The sequence below is a fragment of the Aspergillus versicolor genome, assembly GCF_001890125.1.
Source record: "Aspergillus versicolor CBS 583.65 unplaced genomic scaffold ASPVEscaffold_8, whole genome shotgun sequence".
NCBI classification, from domain to species: domain Eukaryota; kingdom Fungi; phylum Ascomycota; class Eurotiomycetes; order Eurotiales; family Aspergillaceae; genus Aspergillus; species Aspergillus versicolor.
This window is the reverse complement of record NW_024467531.1, coordinates 119,205-141,091: the sequence shown is the minus strand read 5'-3', so window position 1 is coordinate 141,091 and position 21,887 is coordinate 119,205. Positions and strand designations below refer to the sequence as shown.

Sequence of the window (21,887 nt, the reverse complement as noted above, 5' to 3'; positions counted from 1 at the left end):
GACAATTCTCCGGATGTCTAGAGAAGGAGGAAGGTGACAGACTGGTGTCTATCCCCTCTTGTTCTAACTGCGGAGCGGCGAGACTAGCGCAAATCCGCCAGGAGTGCAAAGCAACCTAGCAACCTATTGTTAGTTATCACTCGCTTGAAGTTTGATGTCACCTTCTTTGTGCGAAGTCCTGGATTGTCTAGGTATTGTCGACTGAACAACGGAAAACGAAACCTGTTAGCTAGCCGATTCTTTGTCTAGCGGACGACGCTCATGCTGCGCTCTGCAACTTTCCAGCGACGCACGTCAAAATGCCAACTACCACATCCGCCTCTGATAAATCGAGACAAACATCAGGAGGCAAGTCTTTCTTTGGGAGGAAGCTACATAAGGAGAAATCAGCGGAGGATCGGTACGATGCCCATGGGAGTTTGGAGACCCTCGCCCCTCCGTCAAGTGCCGCCGGTTCTCGTTCATCGCGATATTCGAAGCGGTCGTCAGTCCAGTCTGTGGATTTTGGCAACGAAATAGACCCCTCTTATCTCACAACGCCAGGAGGCGTAATTACGTCGATACCCTTCGATAGCTTGTCAACCGATACCAAATCGCCGATTCCTGTCGATTCTATTTCCAAGGCTGAGACCTCACCCCGAAAGGAGCCATCACCGGGACATTTAGCGAAATTACCAGGCGATTTCCACCAGTATCCGGCGTGGAACCCGACCGATATGAAGCAACAATATTCACACCCAACGGGGCCCCGGCCACCACCACATGCCACCGGTGTAGCAATGAGCTCAAGTTCTACCGGAGATAGGGGTGCACGATATCAACAGTGGGGGAGACCTGGAAGCTCTGCAGCTAATACTGGGTTTAGTCACCACTCATTGTCGACGGTGGATTCCTCCACAAACTCTCGCATGTCCATTGACCAAGCCAGTGTCCACTCTTCACATTCGTCGAACACTAGGGGTTCAAGTTACTTCTCAACAGACGCTTCGTCGCGTACGCCTGGGCCTCAACATACGGCGGATCGGAATACTTATTTTGGCGTTGCAAACTCCGGCCGTGGATCGAGCTCTCAATCCGCCATCCCACCGGCCCAACCGAGGGTAGCACACAGTACAGAGCAATATCTCACCAGACCAAGAGATGATCGTATTGTGGATCAGCTCTTCTTCGAATTAATGCAGAAGCGGGGCTGGCAAAATCTCCCGGAGCAAGCTAGACGGCAAATGATGGCATATCCGGCATCGAAGAAATGGACACTGGTTCACCAAGACCGCTTGACGGAACTACAAGGGGAGCAGAAGCGCAAACAGCATGCGCGCCAGACTCACGGATATGATGGCCCATCAGGGATTCTGGAACGAGCAGACGAAGAGGGAAGCCCGGAGTGGTATGTGAAGAAGGTAATGGACGACACGATAACATCGAAACAGCTGGCAAGCTTGAGTGTCAGTCTGCGAACGCAACCGATCAGTTGGGTGAAAGCGTTCGTTGAGGCACAGGGTCAAATCGCTTTGACGAACGTACTCGTAAAGATCAACCGCAAGAAAGTTACGGGCCCCGTCCCTGCACCCCCATCTGGCGACAAGGACTTGGACCGCGAGTACGATATCGTCAAATGTTTGAAAGCGCTGATGAACAACAAATATGGCGCGGATGATGCCCTCACCCATCAGCAAATCATTGTGGCCCTGATCAGCTCGTTGCTCTCCCCCCGTTTGAACACCAGGAAACTCGCGAGCGAGGTTCTCACTTTTCTTTGCCACTGGGCGGATGGACAGGGCCATGAGAGAGTCTTGCAAGCTCTGGACCATGTTAAAAACCACCAGGGTGAAACCGGCCGCTTTGATGCCTGGATGCGTATCGTTGAGGTAACAGTAGACGGCCGTGGAAAGATGGGTAGCCTGGTCGGTGCGAGCGAGGAGTATCGCAGTGGTGGTGTCGGGATGGAGAATCTTCTCATGGAATATGCAGTCTCCAGCATGATCCTTATCAACATGCTGGTGGATGCACCGGAGCATGACTTACAGCTACGATGCCATATCCGAGCGCAGTTCATATCATGCGGCATTAAACGTCTATTGACGAAGATGGAGGGCTTTCAATACGAAGTCATTGACAAACAAATTGAGCATTTCCGGGAGAATGAAGCCATTGATTACGAAGATCTTCTGCAACGGGAGGGCGGCAGTACGAAGGACAGCATCGAAGGAGAAGTAAAGGACATGACGGACCCGCTCCAGATCACAGATGCTATCGCTTCTCGCATCAATGGGACAAGATCTCATGACTACTTCCTTTCTGCTTTGCAGCATCTGCTTTTAATCCGGGAGAACTCTGGGGAGGACGGTCTCAGAATGTACCAACTTGTGGATGCTATGCTCAGTTACGTTGCCATGGACAGGAGACTACCGGATCTTGACCTGCGACAGGGGTTGACATTCACTGTGCAAAGCTTGCTAGATCGACTCCATACGGATGCCGAGGCTAGGCAAGCTTACGACGAGAATCTGGAAGCTCGACAAATCGCGGAGGCTGCAATTGCTGAACGTGATGAGATGAAGGCCCAAGTTGAGCTAGGTGCTGATGGGCTGGTGAAAAAGTTGCAGAAGCAGATTGAGGAGCAGACCGGCATAATCGAGCTCCAGAGCAGGCAAAACGAGATGATTAAGGCCGAGCTCTCAGATGTTCAGAGGCTTCGTGCTCAGGAGTTGCAAAGAAACGAGCTGGAGACTCGAGAACTCTATCTCATGCTCCGAGATGCTCAAGATATTGCTGCGTCGAATGCCAAGAAAGCCAACCTAGAGAATGCTGAAGTTGATCCAGCTCAGATGAATGGTATTCTAGATCGGGAGAAGCTACTGGGACGGCTGGAGAGGCAGCTTGAGAGGACGAAGACCCAGTTCAAGCTGGAAGGCAAAGTCTGGGGTCAGCACGGACCATCAGACCGACTACGCGAACTCCGCGAGCAAATGGATGGTGATGTCGGGCCCAATGAAGATTTTGAGGAACAAGCTCGCCTGAATCTCAGCATGAACCCGGTGGGATCTGTGTACCGAAAGAGGACCTACATCCAGGGCATGGAGAATACACCCACCGAGGAGCAAGATCAAAATGATGAAGGAGTTGTTTATGAACAGGCGCGGATTGTGGATGTTCACCGGCCGCGCATGAATCCAGAACAAGCAACTGGCCTTCTCGGCGAAATCGCTGCTAAGGTTCCAAAGATCGATGCTTATGATGAGACGCAAGGCGCTAAGTTGACTGAAGCTGGACAGCCAGAAGCAGAACAAGGAGCAGAAGTGGCCACCAAGAGCGACGAAGCGCTGGAAGACGAAAAGAAAGCCCAGGGTGAAGGCGCCGTACCACCACCTCCTCCTCCTCCGCCGCCTCCCCCACCAGGTGTCTCTGGAGCAATCCCCCCTCCGCCGCCGCCTCCACCGCCTCCACCAGGCCTCCCTGGGGCAGCTCCTCCGCCGCCGCCGCCTCCTCCTCCGCCCCCAGGATCAGGAGCAGCCTTTCCTCCCCCACCGCCGCCGCCGCCTCCACCAGGCGCTGTCGGTATGCCTCCCCCACCGCCGCCACCTGGTGTGTTTGGAGCACCACCACCACCACCCCCACCCGGTACAGTAATTGGGGGGTGGAGAGCAAACTACTTGGCTTCACAAGGCGCTCCATCGCATGCCATGCCTGCCATGTCATCCATTAGACCCAAGAAGAAGCTCAAGGCCCTCCACTGGGATAAGGTCGATGCGCCACAGGTTACAGTATGGGCAACGCACGCAAACAATCCCGAGGATAAGGAGGAGAAGTACACCGAGCTGGCCAAGAAGGGTGTACTGGATGAAGTAGAACGACTATTCATGGCCAAGGAGACCAAGATTTTCGGAGGGGGTGTTGCAGCCAAGCAGCGGAAGGACAAGAAACAAATAATCTCTAACGATTTGTCCAAGAATTTCCAGATCGCCCTGTCCAAATTCTCTCAGTACCCTGCCGAAGATGTTGTCAAAAGAATCATCCACTGCGACACCGAAATGCTGGATAACATGGTTGTTATGGAGTTCCTACAGCGGGATGAGCTGTGTACAATTCCCGAGAATGTATCGAAACTCATGGCGCCGTACAGCAAGGACTGGACCGGACCTGATGCCGCCAGCTCCGAACGAGAACAGGATCCCAACGAGCTCACTCGCGAAGACCAAATTTACCTTTATACTGCATTCGAACTGAACCACTACTGGAAGGCAAGAATGCGCGCGCTTTCGTTGACTCGCTCTTTCGAACAGGATTATGAACATATCTCTGCGAAACTTAAAGAGGTTGTTCGAGTAAGCGAATCGTTAAGAGACTCTGTCTCCTTAATGAACGTGCTCGGCTTAATCCTAGATATTGGTAACTTCATGAACGACGCCAACAAACAGGCCCAGGGTTTCAAATTGAGCTCTTTGGCTCGCCTCGGAATGGTCAAAGACGACAAGAACGAGACCACGTTTGCTGATCTTGTCGAACGTATTGTTCGGAACCAATATCCGGAATGGGAAGACTTCACTGATGAAATCGGCGGCGTTATCGGCCTCCAGAAGCTCAATGTTGACCAGCTACGGACGGATGCAAAGAAGTACATCGACAACATCAAGAATGTGCAGGCAAGCTTGGATGCAGGGAATCTCAGCGATCCGAAGAAGTTCCACCCTCATGATCGTGTCAGCCAGATTACTCAACGCAGTATGAAGGATGCCAGGCGGAAAGCGGAGCAATTGCAGCTCTATCTGGAAGAAATGGTCAAATCCTATGATGATATAATGGTCTTTTACGGCGAGGATAACTCCGACGATGGTGCTCGGCGCGACTTCTTTGCGAAACTGGCTGCGTTCTTACAAGAGTGGAAGGTAGGTCGCTACAGATGCAGTTTTTTTTTGACCCTTTTTTGTAACTCTGCTAACTGTGATTTACAGAAATCTAGGGAGAAGAACATGACGCTGGAGGAAGTTAGGAAACGCACTGAAGCGTCTCTGGCTCGTAAACGCATTAATGCTGGCCTTGCGAACAGTGCAGGTGTGGGTGGAACTGGAGACTCTCCGCTCTCTCCAGCTACGAGCGGAGCTATGGATTCACTCTTGGAGAAGTTACGTGCCGCTGCTCCTCAGGCCAAGGATCAGCGTGACCGTCGCCGCCGCGCGAGACTGAAGGAACGTCATCAGGTTCGAGTCGCCTCCGGGCAGAAGATACCTGATTTTGAAGACTCCGAAGGCCAGGATAACGGTGCAGAGGGGGAGAATGGTGGTACTGCTGACCCGAATGGCACCGACTCCGACCTCTTGAGTCCTCCAATTCCGGAATCTGAAGGAACTGGGGGCACGGGAAGCGAGGACGTCGCGGACCGTGCAGCGAGCATGCTGCAAGGGCTAAGAGATAATACCGACCCCGAACGCACACGGAGACGGCGAGAAAGTGCAGAGGAAGAACGCAGAAAGCGTCGACAAAGGAGGCGCAACGGAGCAACTAGTGGAAGTAAGGACAGCACTGATACTACGCCTTTGTCGCCTGTAACCGAACCGACTTCAACCTCCCTCGATGAGCCCATGGATCCAGACAATATGGCTCTTTCGAGTCCACCAAATGGAGAAAATCCAACGTCGAACACTCCAACTATTGTTTTATCATCGAATGCTTCGGATACGCCTGATGATGAGAATCGCCCTTCATCGAGCTAGCTAAATGCTGTTTCGAACGAAGGAGAACGCGACAATGTTGACACCACATACCGACCTACTACAAATTCCGTTTCCTAATATAATGTTTTGATAGACCATCTGATGTCGTCTCGGAGAACTCATTACTACCCATATTATGTATAATATTTCTTCGGTTCGTCGTCCTCGACTCTTCACCCTTTCGTTCCTGATTTCTTTTTCTGTTTTGTCGTTTATACTAGCCAGCGTGACGGGACCAGGTTTGATGTTATGATCATCTTTTCCTCCTCTCATTACATCTCTTGCATCTTCCTGCGATATCTGTTTTACACCCTTCCTTTCAAGAGTACATTTTTGGCTGCATCCCTGAGCATTTCCTTTGGTTTTCTGAGACGACAGATCCTGTACATATTCTCCTTCTTACTGAGCCGATTGTCTGGTCATATTGGTCAAGAATTGAGCGTACGGTTCTGCCATTCGACACGCAGGCGTGACGAAATGATTAAATTATCCTGATCGTGTATCACCAGAATATATTTGCTTGGGGGTCTCTTGGGTTTTTTTCCCTGTGCCGGCATAGTAGACCCACGTGACGCGGACATTGCATCTTGTCCGACAGACTTCCGAGATGTAGAACGCAATCAACCATTAATTCCTTCAACCGTCATCAATTCAATTCATTTAGTCCACGTTTCCAGCATTTTAATATTTTCCGCGCATGCGGGCGCATCTCTTTCGACACGTGCGATGCGTTGCTACTGCCATTCGCTCGCCGTGGAATCAACTCTGGGTTAGAGCGCATTTATTCCGCCATGCCTTGAATACCACCGTACCATCTTTCCCGCAAACTCGATCGTTGTCGGTATCGCCACAACATTTGCGGATTCATGAGGGCGACTCCACCATATACGCCCTCTCTACAGCTCCTGGTCGAGCTGCGATTGCTGTAGTCAGAGTTTCTGGGCCGGCCTGCGCCACGGTAGGGAGAATTGCACCTCGCCTCTAGGAATAAAAAGAACCGTGAGCTGATTTCTCCTTGATCATTTATTCTAGGTTTACCGAACGCTCTGCCCTAAAGCACCACTACCACGACCCCGCGTGGCAGCGGTTCGCACTCTTTACGATCCGACTTCGAACGATCTACCCAGCCAAGCGGGAGTCTTAGATGCTGGTGCACTGGTATTATACTTTCCCGGGCCTAAGACCGTCACCGGAGAGGATGTATTGGAATTCCACCTTCACGGAGGGCCTGCAATTGTCAGATCTGTCCTGGCAGCTATCGCGGGCTCTGGCGGGAGCGACCGCCTTGTGCGGTACGCAGAGCCAGGCGAATTTACACGACGAGCGTTTATGAACAACCGACTTGGTCTGCCGCAGATTGAAGCGTTGGGTGACACCCTAGCGGCAGATACGGAACAACAGCGGCGCCTGGCTGTACGTGGTGCGAGCGATGCGTTGTCGAAGCGATACGAACAGTGGCGCCAGCAGTTACTTTACGCACGTGGGGAGCTTGAGGCACTGATTGATTTTTCGGAGGACCAACACTTTGATGAGTCCTCTGACGAGTTGGTCTTATCGGTGGCGTCGCAGGTGCGGGCCCTCAGTCGGCAGATTGCACTGCACATCCAAAACGCATCAAAGGGCGAGTTGATGCGTAGCGGGATTAAGGTCGCCCTTCTTGGAGCCCCGAATGCAGGTAAAAGCTCTATTTTAAACCGAATTGTTGGGCGAGAGGCCGCTATTGTCAGTACGGAAGAAGGCACTACCAGGGATATTGTGGATGTTGGAATCGACTTGGGCGGCTGGTATTGCAAATTGGGAGATATGGCAGGGATCCGATCCGAGCCCAATGGAAACCCAGGAGATGTTTCATTGATGATTGGTGCTGTTGAAAAAGAAGGTATTCGGCGGGCTCGCTCGCGAGCCTTAGAATCCGATGTGGTCGTTGTGGTTATCTCTGTGGAGGATGGACTCGAGAAAGGCACGCCGTATCGACTTGCTGTAGAGCCAGATGTCGTCGATGCGGCCAATGAGTGTGTGCGCGCAGGCAAGCATATAATCGTCGCCATCAATAAATGTGACCGATTGCCGCCACTGGACCGGAGCGAGTTAGCTCACGCGCCTCACGAGCTAGCTCTGCAAGTGAGCCAGCTCTTCCTCGAAATTCCAATGAAGCGCCTCTTCGCCATCTCGTGCCTTGAGCATTCAGATACACCCGAACATTCGGAGACGAGCACCTGGCCGTCCTTCCTACAGGGTCTGATCTCAACCTTCGAGGAAATGGCTACTCCGCATGGAGTAGACGGGGATGCAAATGGACAGTACGATCGATCATACTGGGAAGACTCCCTAGGAGTGAGTCATCGGCAGAGTACAAATCTTCAAATATGCCAGCAAAGCCTAGATGATTTTCTCGCTGAGGCTACTCCATCGCCTAACAGAATGCCCGAATTGGAGGTGGACATCGTGGTGGCGGCGGAGCATCTTCGTTATGGTGCTGAAGCCCTTGCCTCAATTACGGGAAAGGGCGAAAGTGGCGACGTCGAGGATGTGCTGGGCGTGGTTTTCGAGAAGTTTTGCGTCGGGAAGTAACTGCACAGTTTTGTTATATATTATCCTAAGATAGCATGACGAGCATAGTCATTTTGCATGATACCCAAGCTTAGTTTTTTAAACGGCCCTCGCAAAAGCTCACAGTAGTAACCAAGGAGTAAACACACATGTAGCCTACGCAAGTCGGGAGAGGTATAATTAGAGTTCTCATGCAAAAGCAGTTGTGTGGATTATTCTATGCATCCTTTTAGGGCTTCCATTTCAGAAAAGTTGTCTTGCAACCCAATGAGCCAGCGCTATAAATGCATGATAGGAGGAACGACTCATATTCATGACAAAAGCTATTTACAAACGATGGTCTATATTTCATAGGTACGTGTCGGATATTCAAATGGATATATAACGGGGGGAGGGGGGGGTAATGAAGAAGTTATGCTGGAAGTTCAGCCATATCCGCCGGTCTAAGCTCGGCACCTTCGGAGGCAGTAGAAAATGATGCTATCGAATCCGAATCCGAATCCGAATCCAAATCACGCCCTGACGTCAAAGTAAAGGCTGGTGGGTGTACTCTGTTATCACTCCAGCTCTCCTGACCTTCGTTGCGAGAAGGAGGTCCTTCCCTAGCCAAGGCTGAACTTTCTTCAACTATGGACACCGGGGTGTCGATGAAGCGCTCTCTGAACAGATCCCCGTTTCTGAGTAGTCTGTCGGGCTGGATTGCCTGCTCACGGACAGGAGCTGGATGACTTAACGGCGGCCTTGGGGGAGTCGACGACTGCTGGGGCTCCCAAACAAAAGGCACTTGTTGATTTTGCCCGGATTGCAATGGTGGGTTTCGCTCCAATGCCGTTCTCAGCGTTAGAGATGAAAGCGCTTGTTCTTCACTATTGGGTGGACGATGCATGTGCTCTGGTGTCTGCGATCGGCTAACGGGCAATCCTTGTTCTAATGAACCTGGGAGCTCTTGCGTAGAGTGGGCCCTGGATTCTCGCTCTGGAATCATCGCCGCAGGTGATGCGAGATGCGCTAATCCAGCTCTTACATTCCCTGCAACAGTGCTCTCAGTCACTCGGTGCCTTTCTGGAGTACATGAAGGGGCATTTGGGGTCGCTTTACTCTGCGCAAAAGACTCCGGTTGATGCTGTACTCGACGTAGCAAACCCAATACTTCTTTTTTGCGCTCCTCTGATATATCTGCAGCTGGAGCAAATCCGATAGCATCCAGTGGACGTGTTGAGCCTAAGGTACCTGGCGCTAAGCCGGCCAGAGTTCGAGGTAGAAGGAGCTCGAGAACGCGCGGATTGCCATGATATGCCGCATGTTGGTATGGCAACCAACCTTGTTCGTCCTCTTTTAACACAGATGCACCGCGCTCTAGAAGAAGAGAGACAACTGGCAGGTGTCCCCCAACTGCAGCAAGACACAAAGGAGAATCCTCTCGGCCCAATGTATCGGGTGGTGAATGGTGTACTGGTGACCCACGGTTAAGTAGGTTTTGAACAGCAGCAGCATGACCGGCCCGGCTTGCTGCTCCAAGCGCTCGGTATCCTAAAGAGTCCCGAGCCTCCATGTTGGCGCCTTTGTCACAGAGCAGGTTTAGAAGCCCCATTGAGCCCTGGATAGCTGCAATATGCACAGGGCGCCTATGGAGTTGTGCCTCTATCGGAGCCTCGATGTCAGCACTTGACATGAGCAATAGTCTTGAAATTTCGACACTATTAGCAAGGCATGCGTAATGAAGTGCCGTGAGTCCAGCCTGGCATTTTGCCTCTAGAGGTACATGCTTTCGAAGAAGAATCTCCACGGCGTCAAATTGCGAGTTCATACATGCCGAATGAAGCGCTGTTCGGCTTTTCGAATCCACAGTGGTCAGGGAGATTTTCCTACTGCTGAGTATCTCCACAATTTCTCTATGTCCATTATATGCAGCCCAATGTAGCGCAGTCAGACCAGCATCATCAACACGTCTAATAGAGGCCTTCTTCTTTAAAAGCAACTTGATTGCTGAAAGACCACCCGCAGCAGCGGCGCAAATGAGCGGCGTTTTCATGTCGCAGCCAGGGATGTCAATATTCACTTTGTTGTCAAGGAGAGTTTCTATTACCCTAACGTGGCCTTCCTCACAAGCATAGTGTAGAGCTGTCATCATCGCAGCATCCCTGGCTTCTAGGTCGGCACCTCCGTTGACCAGCAGCTCAACAATAGCGTCATCTCCCTGTTTGGCTGCTATGTGGAGAGCAGTCATCTGCGCATCCGCACGTGTGTTGACCTTCACGTTGGAAAGGAGAAGTAATTCTGTGGCCTCTACTTCACCTCTTTCAGCCGCAGTCCAGAGAGCCGTTCGCCCTTTAGAGTCCCGTGCCTCAATGTTTGTACCCATCGAAAGGAGGAGTAGCTCGAGAACCCTGCAGTGGCCACGCGAAGCTGCAAGGTGTAGGGCTGTTGACCCCGACTTATCGACCACATCTAGGCGCGCGTTCTTGCGGATTAAGAGGTCCACTACTGCCTCATTTCCACAATGTGCTGCAACAAGAAGTGCGGTTCGCCGGGTTTGAAAGTGCCTCGATTCCAAGTCACATCCCCTTTCGATCAGTTTCTCGACATCAGACCAAGAGCTTGCCTGAGCTGTTTTCACAATGAGAGGAGTACTTGCTCCATCTGGGGCTCCCAGATCAATGCTGGTGTTGATATCTTTGTCGTGTGTGCGGCGCCGAGTATGTGCCTGCCCGTCCGTCGGGCTTCGCGTCAGGGCCTGCGGGGACGATTTTGATCTCTTGCTCGATTGACTGAATCGCCGAAACACAGATTGTATTGCTCCACGTGCCGACCCTAAATTTCCATTGTGCAAAGAGGTCCTGGCCGAGTCGGACTTGGTCCGCCGTGCGAGGTTTAAAGTCGGAGTTCTGGTGGTAGGGCTCAATGCCATACTATTGCTGTGACTAACCGTTGGACTAATTACACCTGAAGGGTGGTTAGGCAACACTAGACTCCCCATCCGAGATACTGTTGCGTTAGTCGTTGCTCCACTGCCATAACCCTCGTCGGTCGTTTGGCTCTGGCTATCATTATTCGTGATCATTGACGTTTCCGGTCTCGGGTGTGGATGTTGTGGCACACGTTGGTATGCCAAAGTGGAAGCCAGGGTGCTATCAAAATCGAAGACAGTGTTGCCCGTCGTTGACTCACGCTGGCTCAAGCTGGAAGAGGTTCCGGCTCGAGAGCCTGCATACCTGGTCGAGGAGCGAAGCGTCGCAGCGTCATCGGCAACTTTCCATATGATGCGTCGGTTTTCTGTTTTACGCAGGAGTTCAACTTCCTCTGCAAAAGATTGGCTGAACCCATAACATCTCTAGTCAATTCCCTTCGCCGTACTAGAAATGTGCAGTAAGTGATCAATGGAACATACCATTGACAGGCTTGCACTAGCAGTTGCAGCGCAATCACCTGAGACTGAAGTCGCTCCTGATGCCCTCTCATTACATCTTCTCTCCATACAACTCTCATACGAAGCCGAAATCCAATCCCATTGTCATTCGCTGAGGTACCCTGTGTCAAAGCCCGGACCTCTTCGGCAAGAGCGTCCATGACAATCTGGCAACCCTCGAGCGAAACTTCCAGGCTCGATTTGTATTCTGCTGGGGACTCACGGAGTCTGACTCTTGTCCAATCCTCCAATTGCGTGATTGCAGCCCTGATTGTTCTCACTTGCTGTTCGAGCGCACCAATCGTGAGGTCGGCATGTTGGTATTTTTCACGGAGACTAGCCAGGCCAGCAAGGGTTTCGGTGATAACTTGCCCAACCTGGAGAGCTCCAGAAATCAACCCGAATGCAGAGACAGGATCCATGATTGGAGCGGTCGCGTAGAGACCATGGTATCCTCGGTCGCGAAGGAGAACACCTGGGCAAGGGAGAGGCGGTTTGATGGGTTAATTAAAGAAAAGAAAGGGGCTCTTAACATCGCTAACCTCTTTCAACACGAATAAATGCGAAGGAGGGGAGAGTAAAAGCATCAGTGGTGGATGAACGAGGCTGAGGGGAAGAGACGAGATGAGAGCATCTGCACAGCCCCCACACACTTGCAAGTGTAAGGAAAGTATTGGCACATCAGCGAAGGACCGTGCATAGTCAGAAGAACTAAACAATTAGCACCTGAGCTTGACGCAAGACAGGTTTGTGCCAGGCGTTAGCGAGAGGCCATCGCAAAACTAGAGAACATCGGCGCAGGCACGAGAATAGACAGGACTCCAAAACTAGTTCAACTCGCTTTTATATACAAACTCAACATACTATTTAATCGTTCTAGAAGATTTAGCAATGTAAAGCATGAGCAGCTGAATGCATAGCCGCATCACTCAACGCCACCGATTATGTCAATCAATCCGCCAATGCAGTTGACTTCCTCTGAAAAATAAAAGCAAAGGAACACCTTGGGTATAATACAACAGAAATAAGCCTTTACTAGTCAAGAATAGGCTCACGGGCCCTATGCACCGATAGCGTTCTTGACCCATTTCTCCAGACCCCCCTTTGCAATAATCTCCTGGACATTCGGAGGTAATTCTCCAACCTTGTGTGTCCACTTTGGTCCATTTTCGCCTTCTTGAACCTCGATGAGACTTCTCCGCACATCCCAGGTTAAAGTCCAACCTGTACGACGAGTAAGAACCTTGTCGCCGGAGCCAAACGCCTCACGGAGGCGGCTGATCAGTCGAGGAACTTCGAGACCCATCAGAGCATTGTTGATACTGTTGCGCGAGAAGATATTCCCAAAGCTGCCAGACACAACCAACGGGATCTTCTTTGCTAGGATAGCAGTAGCGGCTTGCTCTCGGGAGCTTCCGCAGCCGAAGTTAAAGCCGCTGACTAGAATATCTCCTTCTTTAGCGGTGCCGGAGAATTTGGGATCGTAGTTCTCCATGCAGACGCGGGCCATGGTCTCGGTGGTCACATCATCTTGATAGGTGTATCTAAAAGAAGTTAGCAAAGTATGCTTCACAGGGGCTTGTACTATACATACTTTCCGGGGTAGACACCATCGGTGGAAAGGTTGTCCTGATCGCAGAAAACGATCTCGCCGGAAACGCTCTCGGGAAAACCAGGGTAGATCTCTGTCAAGCCTTGCTCGGATTCTTCAGCGGCATGGGTCTCGGTCTCAGAAGCGAAACGCTTCTCGCCGTCGGCCACGAGATCATCCATCTGGCCGATCAGCTTCTCCAAAGCCTCTTCGGCTGTGAGCATGCGATCCTCCTCTCGGATGCCGTCGCCTTCACCCCGAACCACTTCAGTCCAACCTTCAGGGGCTTTGTACCAGCCAGGGCCGCTGAGCTTTCCGCTTAGGGCACTTGCAGCGACGACCTCTGGGCTTCCAAGATACGCTTTTGCGTCGGTACTACCCATGCGGCCCTTGAAGTTACGGTTGGAAGCACTGATACCAACCTCCCCAGGCTCCAGTAGACCCTGGCCCATACCAATGCATGGCCCACACCCAGCAGGCAGCGTAATGGCCCCGGCCTCTAGTAATACCTGCCAGTCTCCAGCTTCCTCGGCAGCTAATTGCTCAGGGATCGACGCAGCCGCAATATAGAAATTGACACCGTCAGCAATCTTGGGAATCTTGCCACCGTTCTTCTCTGCAGCATCCTTGAAAACCTTTGCAGCAGCAGAAATGTCTGAAGCTCGCGAGTTTGTGCAAGAGACGAGATAGGCCTTGTTCACCTTAATGTCCTGCGCCTCAAGCTCCTTGAGTGAGGTCGCAACCTTTACTGAGTTAGGCCCGGAAATATAAGGGGAAAGAGTAGAGAGGTCCAGGAAGAGCTCCTTGGCGTATTTGGCGCCCTTGTCCGCAGTCATCGGGTTCTCAAATAGCTGTTCCAGAAGAGGGTGGGTGAATTGTTCCGCAGCCAAGGTTTTGAAAGGACCATCCGCAAGTCCCATAGCCGAGGTTGTAGCCTTGCCTCTCAGCCATCCTTTCAGAACATCATCAATGGGGAACAATCCAGAGAGAGCACCCCACTCAGTCGTCATGTTAGCAATTGTCAACCGAGTATCCACAGACAGGCCTCGCATGGTCTCCTCGGATCCCGTAAATTCAATAGCGTGGTTCAGGACATCATCGTTGTTGAACAATCCGCAAAGGGCGACAATAACGTCCTTACCAGTGACACCAGCCGGTAAAACGCCTGTAAAGGTTACCTTCGCGACAGGGGGTATCTGCCACCAAGTCTTGCCAGTCGCCCAGACACTAGCGGCATCGGTTCTCACAATTGGAGTCCCCAGGCATCCGACGCCACCATACATATTGCTATGAGAATCCGAGGCGACCGCCAGCGTGCCGGGCCAGGCAAACCCCTCTTCTATCATAATCTGATGACCGATACCTCTCCCAGCGGGGTAGAATTGCACGCCGTGTTGACTAGCGAACTCTTCAATTTGACGGTACTTTTGCAGGTTCTTCTCGGACTTATTCTGGACATCGTGGTCGAGGGTCATAACGATCTGGTTCGGGTCATGCAGATTAGATGCTCCAATGGAAAAGAACTTGGAGGCCACGGGCCAGGAGTTGTCGTGTGCTTCTAGAGTCAGCTATCTGGACGGATTCTTTGGTCAAGGGTACATGGAGTCATATACGTACTCATACAGCGGTGCGGCGAGATTGTGACATAGTCGCCAGCCTTGACAAATTTGCCTTGCGGCAATCCGACAGAGTACCTCTGAACAATTTTTTCTGTGAGGGTCTGAGGCACGGCTTTCGAGGAATGGAGTGCAGAAAAGAGTGCGGCGGAGGAGGGATCTTCGAGCTGCGACTGGAAAACCTCTTGGAATTGGCGTCTGGTGGATGTGAAGGTTCGTCGCTGGTAATTCTTTGACATTGCACATCGCAACACCGTCCAGCGGCGGCCGAGGCCGCCTGATGATACTAGTCGTGACTGCATGAGAACTGTACGCCAAACCCAGGCTTGCGGAGTGCGGAGTCTGGAGAAGAGAGAGAGTCTAAATTCTTTTTCTCGACCTTGGCTCCCCTGCTTGGGTTTTGTTCCTGACGAATCAAGTGGCGGTGATTATCATTGGTCTCCGGGATCGGCAAAAAAAGGTTCGTGTGCCAACAACCTCCGTTATCGGAGCTTGTTTCTTCAGCTCGCGCAAGCAGTACGATTGCCCTGTATATTGTATAGGGTAGATTCTGGGGATAGATGATTGTCTAAAGGTGCATTATATCTGTCTGGTACTATACATGGATATCAATTCGGAAACTATTAAAGCTTCCACACGGCCCAGTCCTTGAGGCCAAGCTCTTTTATCACTCCTTGAAGAGGACCCTGCAGCTCCATACCTTGTGCCCAGAGCTTTGGTCCAGCCATATAGCTGATGAATCCTTCTGGTCCCGAGATGAGAATCAAATTACGCTTGCGTGCTTCGGACGAAGACGTGGCCGTCTGAGCAAAATCCAATATGGATTTCTTGCCAATGAACCTGTTTTCTTCATCGACGAAGTACTCAACAGTAAATTGCTCAGGATACTGTGCCTTCAGAGCCTCAAGTTCCCGAACAATCAGAGAACTTTTCGTTTTGTCTTGCACGTCACTTGGAGCAGGCGTGATAACCGGTTTTGATGATCTGAAGATTCGGGAAAACCATGACGTTTGTGTTTTGGCAGCGGTGTCTACATTGTCACTGAGTCCACCCGTACAGTCTTCTAGCCGCCGATTTGCCCAGAGAATGTGTATCCGGGGCTTGTTTGTTTGATCAGTGCGGCGAAGAAGGGTATGGCCTGCTTGGAGTGCCGGTGCGATCCCCGTCCCGCCAGCAATAAAGAGTACTGTTTGCGTATCCGATGGGATCTCGCACTCGATTCGGGGTCCTCGAACTTCAACCGCGGCGCCTATCTTAAGGCTATGCAAGTATCGCGAGACTTCGCCGAAGCGATCTTTACGGATAAAAAACCGTAAGCACCCATCGTCCCCGTCTGATGACGTTGAAGGTAGAGGTGTATAGTCTCTGCCTATTTGAAGTTGTGGCTGCTTGAACATGACACTCCAGATCCCAGTCTTCCAAGCACCATTGTATACCTCGAGATTGTTCCCATCTTGCCCTGGAGGTTTAAGTGTAAACAAGCTGCCGGTTGACGATACGGGTTCTCGGGATACTAAATAGTATGGTGTGAAGCTAGCGGGGTTCAAAGTGGTCGAGCCAGACCTAGATTCCTGTGTCCATCTAAGGTACGCACCAATGCCGACAGCGGTGGCCGTTATCAAGGTCAGTCGCAGCCACCGAGGCTGGGAGGAAGAGGTTGGAGGTTCGGGCGAGGAGGAACTGGCATGGCGTCGTTGCGACCGAACTAATGGCCGCAAGGCCACAGAGTGCGCATGTTGAGAAAGGAGGAAGCCCCGTAATCGGATTCTAGGCTTCATGGGACGGAAAGGAGTTGAGGGTCGGAGCAAGAATTATCGGCGGCGCAATCTTGGACGGGATTCGTTCTTGGTTGCTCTTTTTGAGGTACAAGGGTCACGCACTAGTCCTCATCGGGTACAACTGATGTTCCTCGTTATTATTCGATCTCCAGTCGACGAAAGTCTCGCCGGTCGCCCTTCTTCAGTCTTGTATTTCAAACTCCTTTGTTTTATGCTGCTCTGGTGCTTCTAGGATCAGCCGTTTGTTTTTGGCTGGCCCTAGAGACTTCTTTGGTTGTCCCCCCCCTCTAACTGGCATGGAATCTTCACGGCCGTTGTTCTGATTAACTACCGCCGCAACGACAACTTCTTTCGACACTTGACACAGCTCTCAAAGAAGCCATGTCCCGAATAACCTTCTCGGCTTCTGAACTGCGGTCCGATCATGGCGCCAGGGACTCGCTGGAACTCGCTTCGCTCGCCTCCTCCTCTCCTGAATCCGGTCTCGAGCTCTCCCGCACATCCTCCCCCTCGGGGATCTCGTCCTCGCGCAAGCTATCACTAGAAGACGAAGACCCCCTTTCTAACTCCAACCCATATGCAAATATCGAGTCCTCCCAGTCGCGATCTGGTCGGTCATACTCTGTCTCTTCTGCATTCGATTTTGGAAGGAATCTGTTTCCGTTATCCCAGACCGCCGATGGTTACGCTCCCTTGGGAGCCCCGTCTGCGCTTGACGGAGAAAGCGGCGTTGGCGACGGTTCGTTGGAAAGAAACAAGACATTGACATATATCAATGGTCTCTCTCTGGTGGTGGGATTAGTGATTGGCTCTGGCATTTTTTCATCTCCCAGTCAAGTAAACGCCAATGCGGGATCTCCTGGAGCTGCCCTAATTGCGTGGCTCGTTGCTGGTCTACTGGCTTGGACCGGAGCAGCCAGTTATGCTGAACTAGGGGGTGCTATTCCTCTAAATGGCGGCGCTCAGGCTTATCTGTCTAAGATCTTCGGAGAGCTGGCAGGATTTCTCTTCACTTGGTGCGCTGTGTTGGTGCTTAAGCCTGGCAGCGCAGCCATAATCTCAATCATATTTGGCGAGTATGTTGTTCGAGCAATATTGGGTGCCGAGGTTGAACAGATCAACCCATGGGTAAACAAGGGTGTGGCATTTGGTGGTCTTTTTGTGGTGACTTGTCTAAATTGTCTCTCTACCCGACTCGCTGCTCGGATTGGCGACCTTTTTATGTTCTTCAAATTCGTGGCATTGATTGGAGTTACCATCATTGGCATTATTGTTGCAGCTACAGGCCTTTCGTCAAAAGGGAAGGTGAATGAAGAATGGAAGACGAGCTGGTTTGAAGGCACAAACATGGATATTTCAGGCTGGGCGATGGCGCTATATGCAGGTCTCTGGGCGTTTGATGGTTGGGACAACGTATGTTCCATCAATTACATCCCCAAGGACATCCCACTAACAAGCTGCAGACAAATTACGTGACGGGCGAATTCAAGAATCCTAATCGCGATCTTCCGCGAGTGATCCATACTGCAATGCCTCTGGTCATCGTCTGTTATCTGCTCGCCAACATCTCCTACTGCCTGGTTCTTCCTCATTCCACGATCGAAGCCAGTGATACCATTGCGGTTCAGTTTGGTGATAAGGTATTTGGAAGTATAGGAGCCTTGATATTCGCGCTAGTCGTTTCTGCGAGCTGTTTCGGCGCTCTCAATGCGACCATATTTACCAGCGGACGCCTAGTATACGCTGCCGGTAAAGAAGGTTATCTCCCTACATTTTTCGGGAATCTTTGGACTCAAGGCTCCTCTTCCAATGCTATGAACAGGCTTCAGCACCAGTCCTGGGCGAAGAAAATCGTGTCTCGTCTTTTCGGCAACGGAACCTGGATCGGATATACGCCCATCAATGCTATGGCACTGAATAGCGTACTCACATTGTTATACATCGTTGTTGGGGAATTTAGCACCCTTGTTACCTTCTACGGTGTCGCAGGGTATACATTCTACTTCCTCACGGTGCTAGGCTTAATCGTGCTCCGTGTTCGTGAGCCGCACTTGGAACGGCCGTATAAGACCTGGATCTCAACCCCGATTATCTTCTGCTGTGTCAGCCTTTTCTTGCTCAGCCGCGCCGTTATTTCCGAGCCACTACAAACACTGATTGTAGTAGCGTTCATTATTGCCGGAGTGCCTGTTTATTTCTGGCGCATTTATAAACGCGATGGCCAAAAGGCATTCCGGGGATGGAAATTCTGGCAATCACGATGGTCATGAACTAATTTCACTACTATATTCGTTTCAACCCATTCAGTTTATGTCAGGTCACCGCCTATTGTTTCTTAATTATATCACATTTCTTTCTGGTGAAGGGTCTCATGCATTGAGATCAACTCGCATTCTAGGGCATGAAAGGATCAGGATCTCTCTATTTTATTATTCTACTGACGAACTCACGGCATGCTGGTTTTGGATGGGAATACTTGTTTCAGCATTTGTATTATAGAAACCCTACTGGGGCCTCGCGGTTAAAAGGACAGGATGATTAAATGAGTACTCGGTAGCTAATCCCAGCCAACAACTAATAACTATATACAAAGGATGAATAATCAGATTACAGGAGATACGAAGACTATGAAAATGATTATATCTTATCAGAGCCTTGTGCAGTAATAGTAATGCCTTGGTATTGTCCACCACCGCCACTTTTGGCGAACCCCCAGCTAACCAACGTCCGCACAGCACCTAGCCAGCTACCCTATCTACTACTATGCAGGTGGTACGAATGAAGCCTTGGTACCCCTCAGCTTGTGCTTCTCCACTCTAGACGGAAACCACGCCAGCTGCCGGAAAAGTGACTCCAACATTCGCCTAGTCGCCGTGTCAGTCCGATCAGCCGCTTGTCGGCCCATGTAACAGTCATAGGGCACATGGTTATAAGGATCTTAGAGTTTTGTGTTTAATAATTCAAATACCACTCTCTCACCCACCCCACATTGCGTCCTATTCGACATTCGATACAAGATGGGGAGTCTTCAGCCATGGGAACAGATTGTCTCAAGGAAGCGTGCTATTCGCGACCAGGCTTTGAACCCATACATTGTATCTGATATCAGTAACCGGCCACCACGAGTTCATGCAGTTCAAGATCGGTCTTGCATCAAAGATGGCCCATTGGTCCAAGAAATAACAGACATCCACAGCATCCCCGACCTAGTAGAGCAGCTCCAAAGAGGACACTTTTCTGCCGAGCAAGTTACACGTGCGTACATAAAGAGGTAGGCGCTCGACGTTATTTATTTCATTATTTATTTCACGTTGCTTGTATTGACTCTCTCTCTAGAGCTACAGTGGCTCATCAGCTTGTAAGACAAAGCAACTCTAATCTGCTATCCGCAATCTCAATTAACACGACTACAGACAAACTGCATTACCGAGGTATTATTTGAAGATGCCTTGATACAAGCCCGAGAACTAGATAAGGAGTTCAAAGAGACAGGCCAGGTGAAGGGTCCGCTTCATGGTCTGCCAGTTACAGTCAAGGATCAATTCAACGTCAGAGGCTATGATTCCACCATTGGCTATGTTGGCCGGTCGTTTTCTCCTGCCCAGGAGGATGCAGTCTTAGTTGAGATGTTGCGGAAAATGGGAGCTGTTATTCTGGCTAAAACCAATCTACCGCAAAGCATTATGGTCTGTTTTTACTCTAAATTTGGACAGGCGGCGGTATAACTAACAGCATTCAGTGGGCTGAAACGGAGAATCCTCTTTGGGGCCTAACTGTCAACCCTCGAAACCCTGCTCTCACCCCTGGTGGTTCCACAGGGGGTGAAGCCACTCTACTTGCATTGCACGGGTCTATCTTAGGGTTTGGAACAGATATCGGTGGTAGTGTTCGAATCCCGCAGAGCATCATGGGATCGTATGGGTTCAAACCTAGCGTACGTTTACTATCTCGTTACATCACTTTCAAAGTCACCTAATCAGAAGGATAGAGTGGCAGGCTCCCATACCGTGGAGTTCCAGTGTCCACGGAGGGACAAGAACATGTCCCTTCGGCCGTGGGCCCTATGGCTCGTGATATCGAATCTCTATGCTACATAAGTCGCCTCGTGGCTGATTCCCGCCCATGGGAGCTAGATCCAAGATGCCCACCCCTTCCATGGAATGAGGCCGTCTTCAAGGACGTACAGTCTCGGCCATTGGTAATAGGTCTGATCCTCGATGATGGCGTGGTCAGAGTACACCCTCCGATCGAACGAGCAATTCGAGAACTTAAGGCCAAGCTCGAAGCAAAGGGTCACGAGCTCGTCACCTGGGACACATCTGACCATCTAAACTGTATAAACCTCATGGATCGTTACTATACAGTCGATGGAGGGGAGGATGTGCGCCGCGATATTGCTTCTGGTGGAGAGCCTTTTATACCGCATGTTGAAGCTCTCGTGAACAAAGGAAAGCCAATATCTGTCTACGAGTACTGGCAGCTCAACCGAGAGAGAATGGACCTGCAAAAAAGATACCTCGACAAATGGAATACAGCTCGATCGCCGTCGGGAAAATCCATTGATGTCCTGCTCAGCCCGACATTGCCACATGTCGCAGTGCCTCACAGGAGCGTGCGCTGGGTCGGCTATACTAAGATCTGGAATCTCCTTGACTATCCGGCTGTCACTTTCCCCGTGGACGAAGTGAGGGCCGAGAAAGATGTCATTCAATCGGACTATCAACCGAGGAATGAACTTGATAAGTGGAACTGGGACATCTACGATGCGAAAATCATGGATGGGCATCCAGTCAACGTGCAGGTGATTGGGAGGAAGCTGGACGAGGAGAGGGTGCTGGGTGCCGCTACAGTGATTGAGCAGATTTGGCGGAGCTAACCACCTGTTCTTGAGCATACGCGCCCTTTCGTCCCCCATTTATGAGTGTATCCCCACTCCTGGCGCGGGTTGATGGAGCCCTGCCGCTTTCTACGTAATTTGGAGGCGTGAGGGGTAACGACACCAATATAGTGATGAGTAGACAAAAATGTACCTTATCAGCAGTAGCGAATAGACCAACCAGCTTGCTATGTTCCCAAGTATCCGAGCGCATTCCTGAGCGAATGCCACTTTACTCAGCAAGACGTCAAGATGCGATGAGCACGACCCCTCATGACGGGGCTGCGATCAGAGAGCTGCGGAGAAACATCAACTCCACCAAAAGTTACCTGCGCTTCGAGTGCCACGGATCATACGCC

The 21,887-nt window shown here is 51.1% G+C and overlaps 5 protein-coding genes across 5 annotated transcripts; 3 read left to right on the top strand and 2 right to left on the bottom strand.

The window, feature by feature from the left end:
* Window positions 1–299: 299 nt before the first annotated feature.
* ASPVEDRAFT_31077 (formin sepA) lies at window positions 300–5,711 on the top strand (the record flags this gene model as incomplete). The annotated part of the gene is made up of 2 exons (XM_040810422.1): window positions 300–4,886; window positions 4,953–5,711. The coding sequence occupies 2 exons, from the start codon at window positions 300–302 to the stop codon at window positions 5,709–5,711; spliced, it is 5,346 nt and encodes a 1,781-aa protein (XP_040670390.1).
* Window positions 5,712–6,408: 697 nt separating this feature from the next.
* Window positions 6,409–8,282, top strand: ASPVEDRAFT_137094 (tRNA modification GTPase; the record flags this gene model as incomplete). The annotated part of the gene is made up of 2 exons (XM_040807352.1): window positions 6,409–6,669; window positions 6,744–8,282. 2 exons carry the CDS (start codon window positions 6,409–6,411, stop codon window positions 8,280–8,282), a joined length of 1,800 nt encoding a protein of 599 aa, XP_040670389.1.
* Window positions 8,283–12,727: 4,445 nt separating this feature from the next.
* On the bottom strand, window positions 12,728–15,176 carry lysF (homoaconitase LysF; the record flags this gene model as incomplete). Its single annotated transcript, XM_040807308.1, has 3 exons — window positions 12,728–13,211; window positions 13,262–14,813; window positions 14,876–15,176. The coding sequence occupies 3 exons, from the start codon at window positions 15,174–15,176 to the stop codon at window positions 12,728–12,730; spliced, it is 2,337 nt and encodes a 778-aa protein (XP_040670388.1).
* A 188-nt stretch (window positions 15,177–15,364) lies between these two features.
* On the bottom strand, window positions 15,365–16,706 carry ASPVEDRAFT_44155 (cytochrome b5 reductase family protein). The gene has a single exon (XM_040812988.1). The coding sequence runs from the start codon at window positions 16,650–16,652 to the stop codon at window positions 15,498–15,500; it is 1,155 nt and encodes a 384-aa protein (XP_040670387.1). The 5' UTR covers window positions 16,653–16,706; the 3' UTR covers window positions 15,365–15,497.
* A 327-nt stretch (window positions 16,707–17,033) lies between these two features.
* ASPVEDRAFT_54757 (uncharacterized protein) lies at window positions 17,034–21,528 on the top strand (the record flags this gene model as incomplete). Its single annotated transcript, XM_040814973.1, has 7 exons — window positions 17,034–18,036; window positions 18,093–18,841; window positions 19,670–19,923; window positions 19,989–20,010; window positions 20,066–20,338; window positions 20,392–20,586; window positions 20,641–21,528. The coding sequence occupies 7 exons, from the start codon at window positions 17,034–17,036 to the stop codon at window positions 21,526–21,528; spliced, it is 3,384 nt and encodes a 1,127-aa protein (XP_040670386.1).
* Window positions 21,529–21,887: the final 359 nt, after the last annotated feature.

Coding starts and splice junctions, on each gene's coding strand:
- ASPVEDRAFT_44155 (XM_040812988.1), bottom strand. CDS start 16,652: ATGAAGCCTAGAATCCGATTACGGGGCTTCCTCCTTTCTCAACATGCG.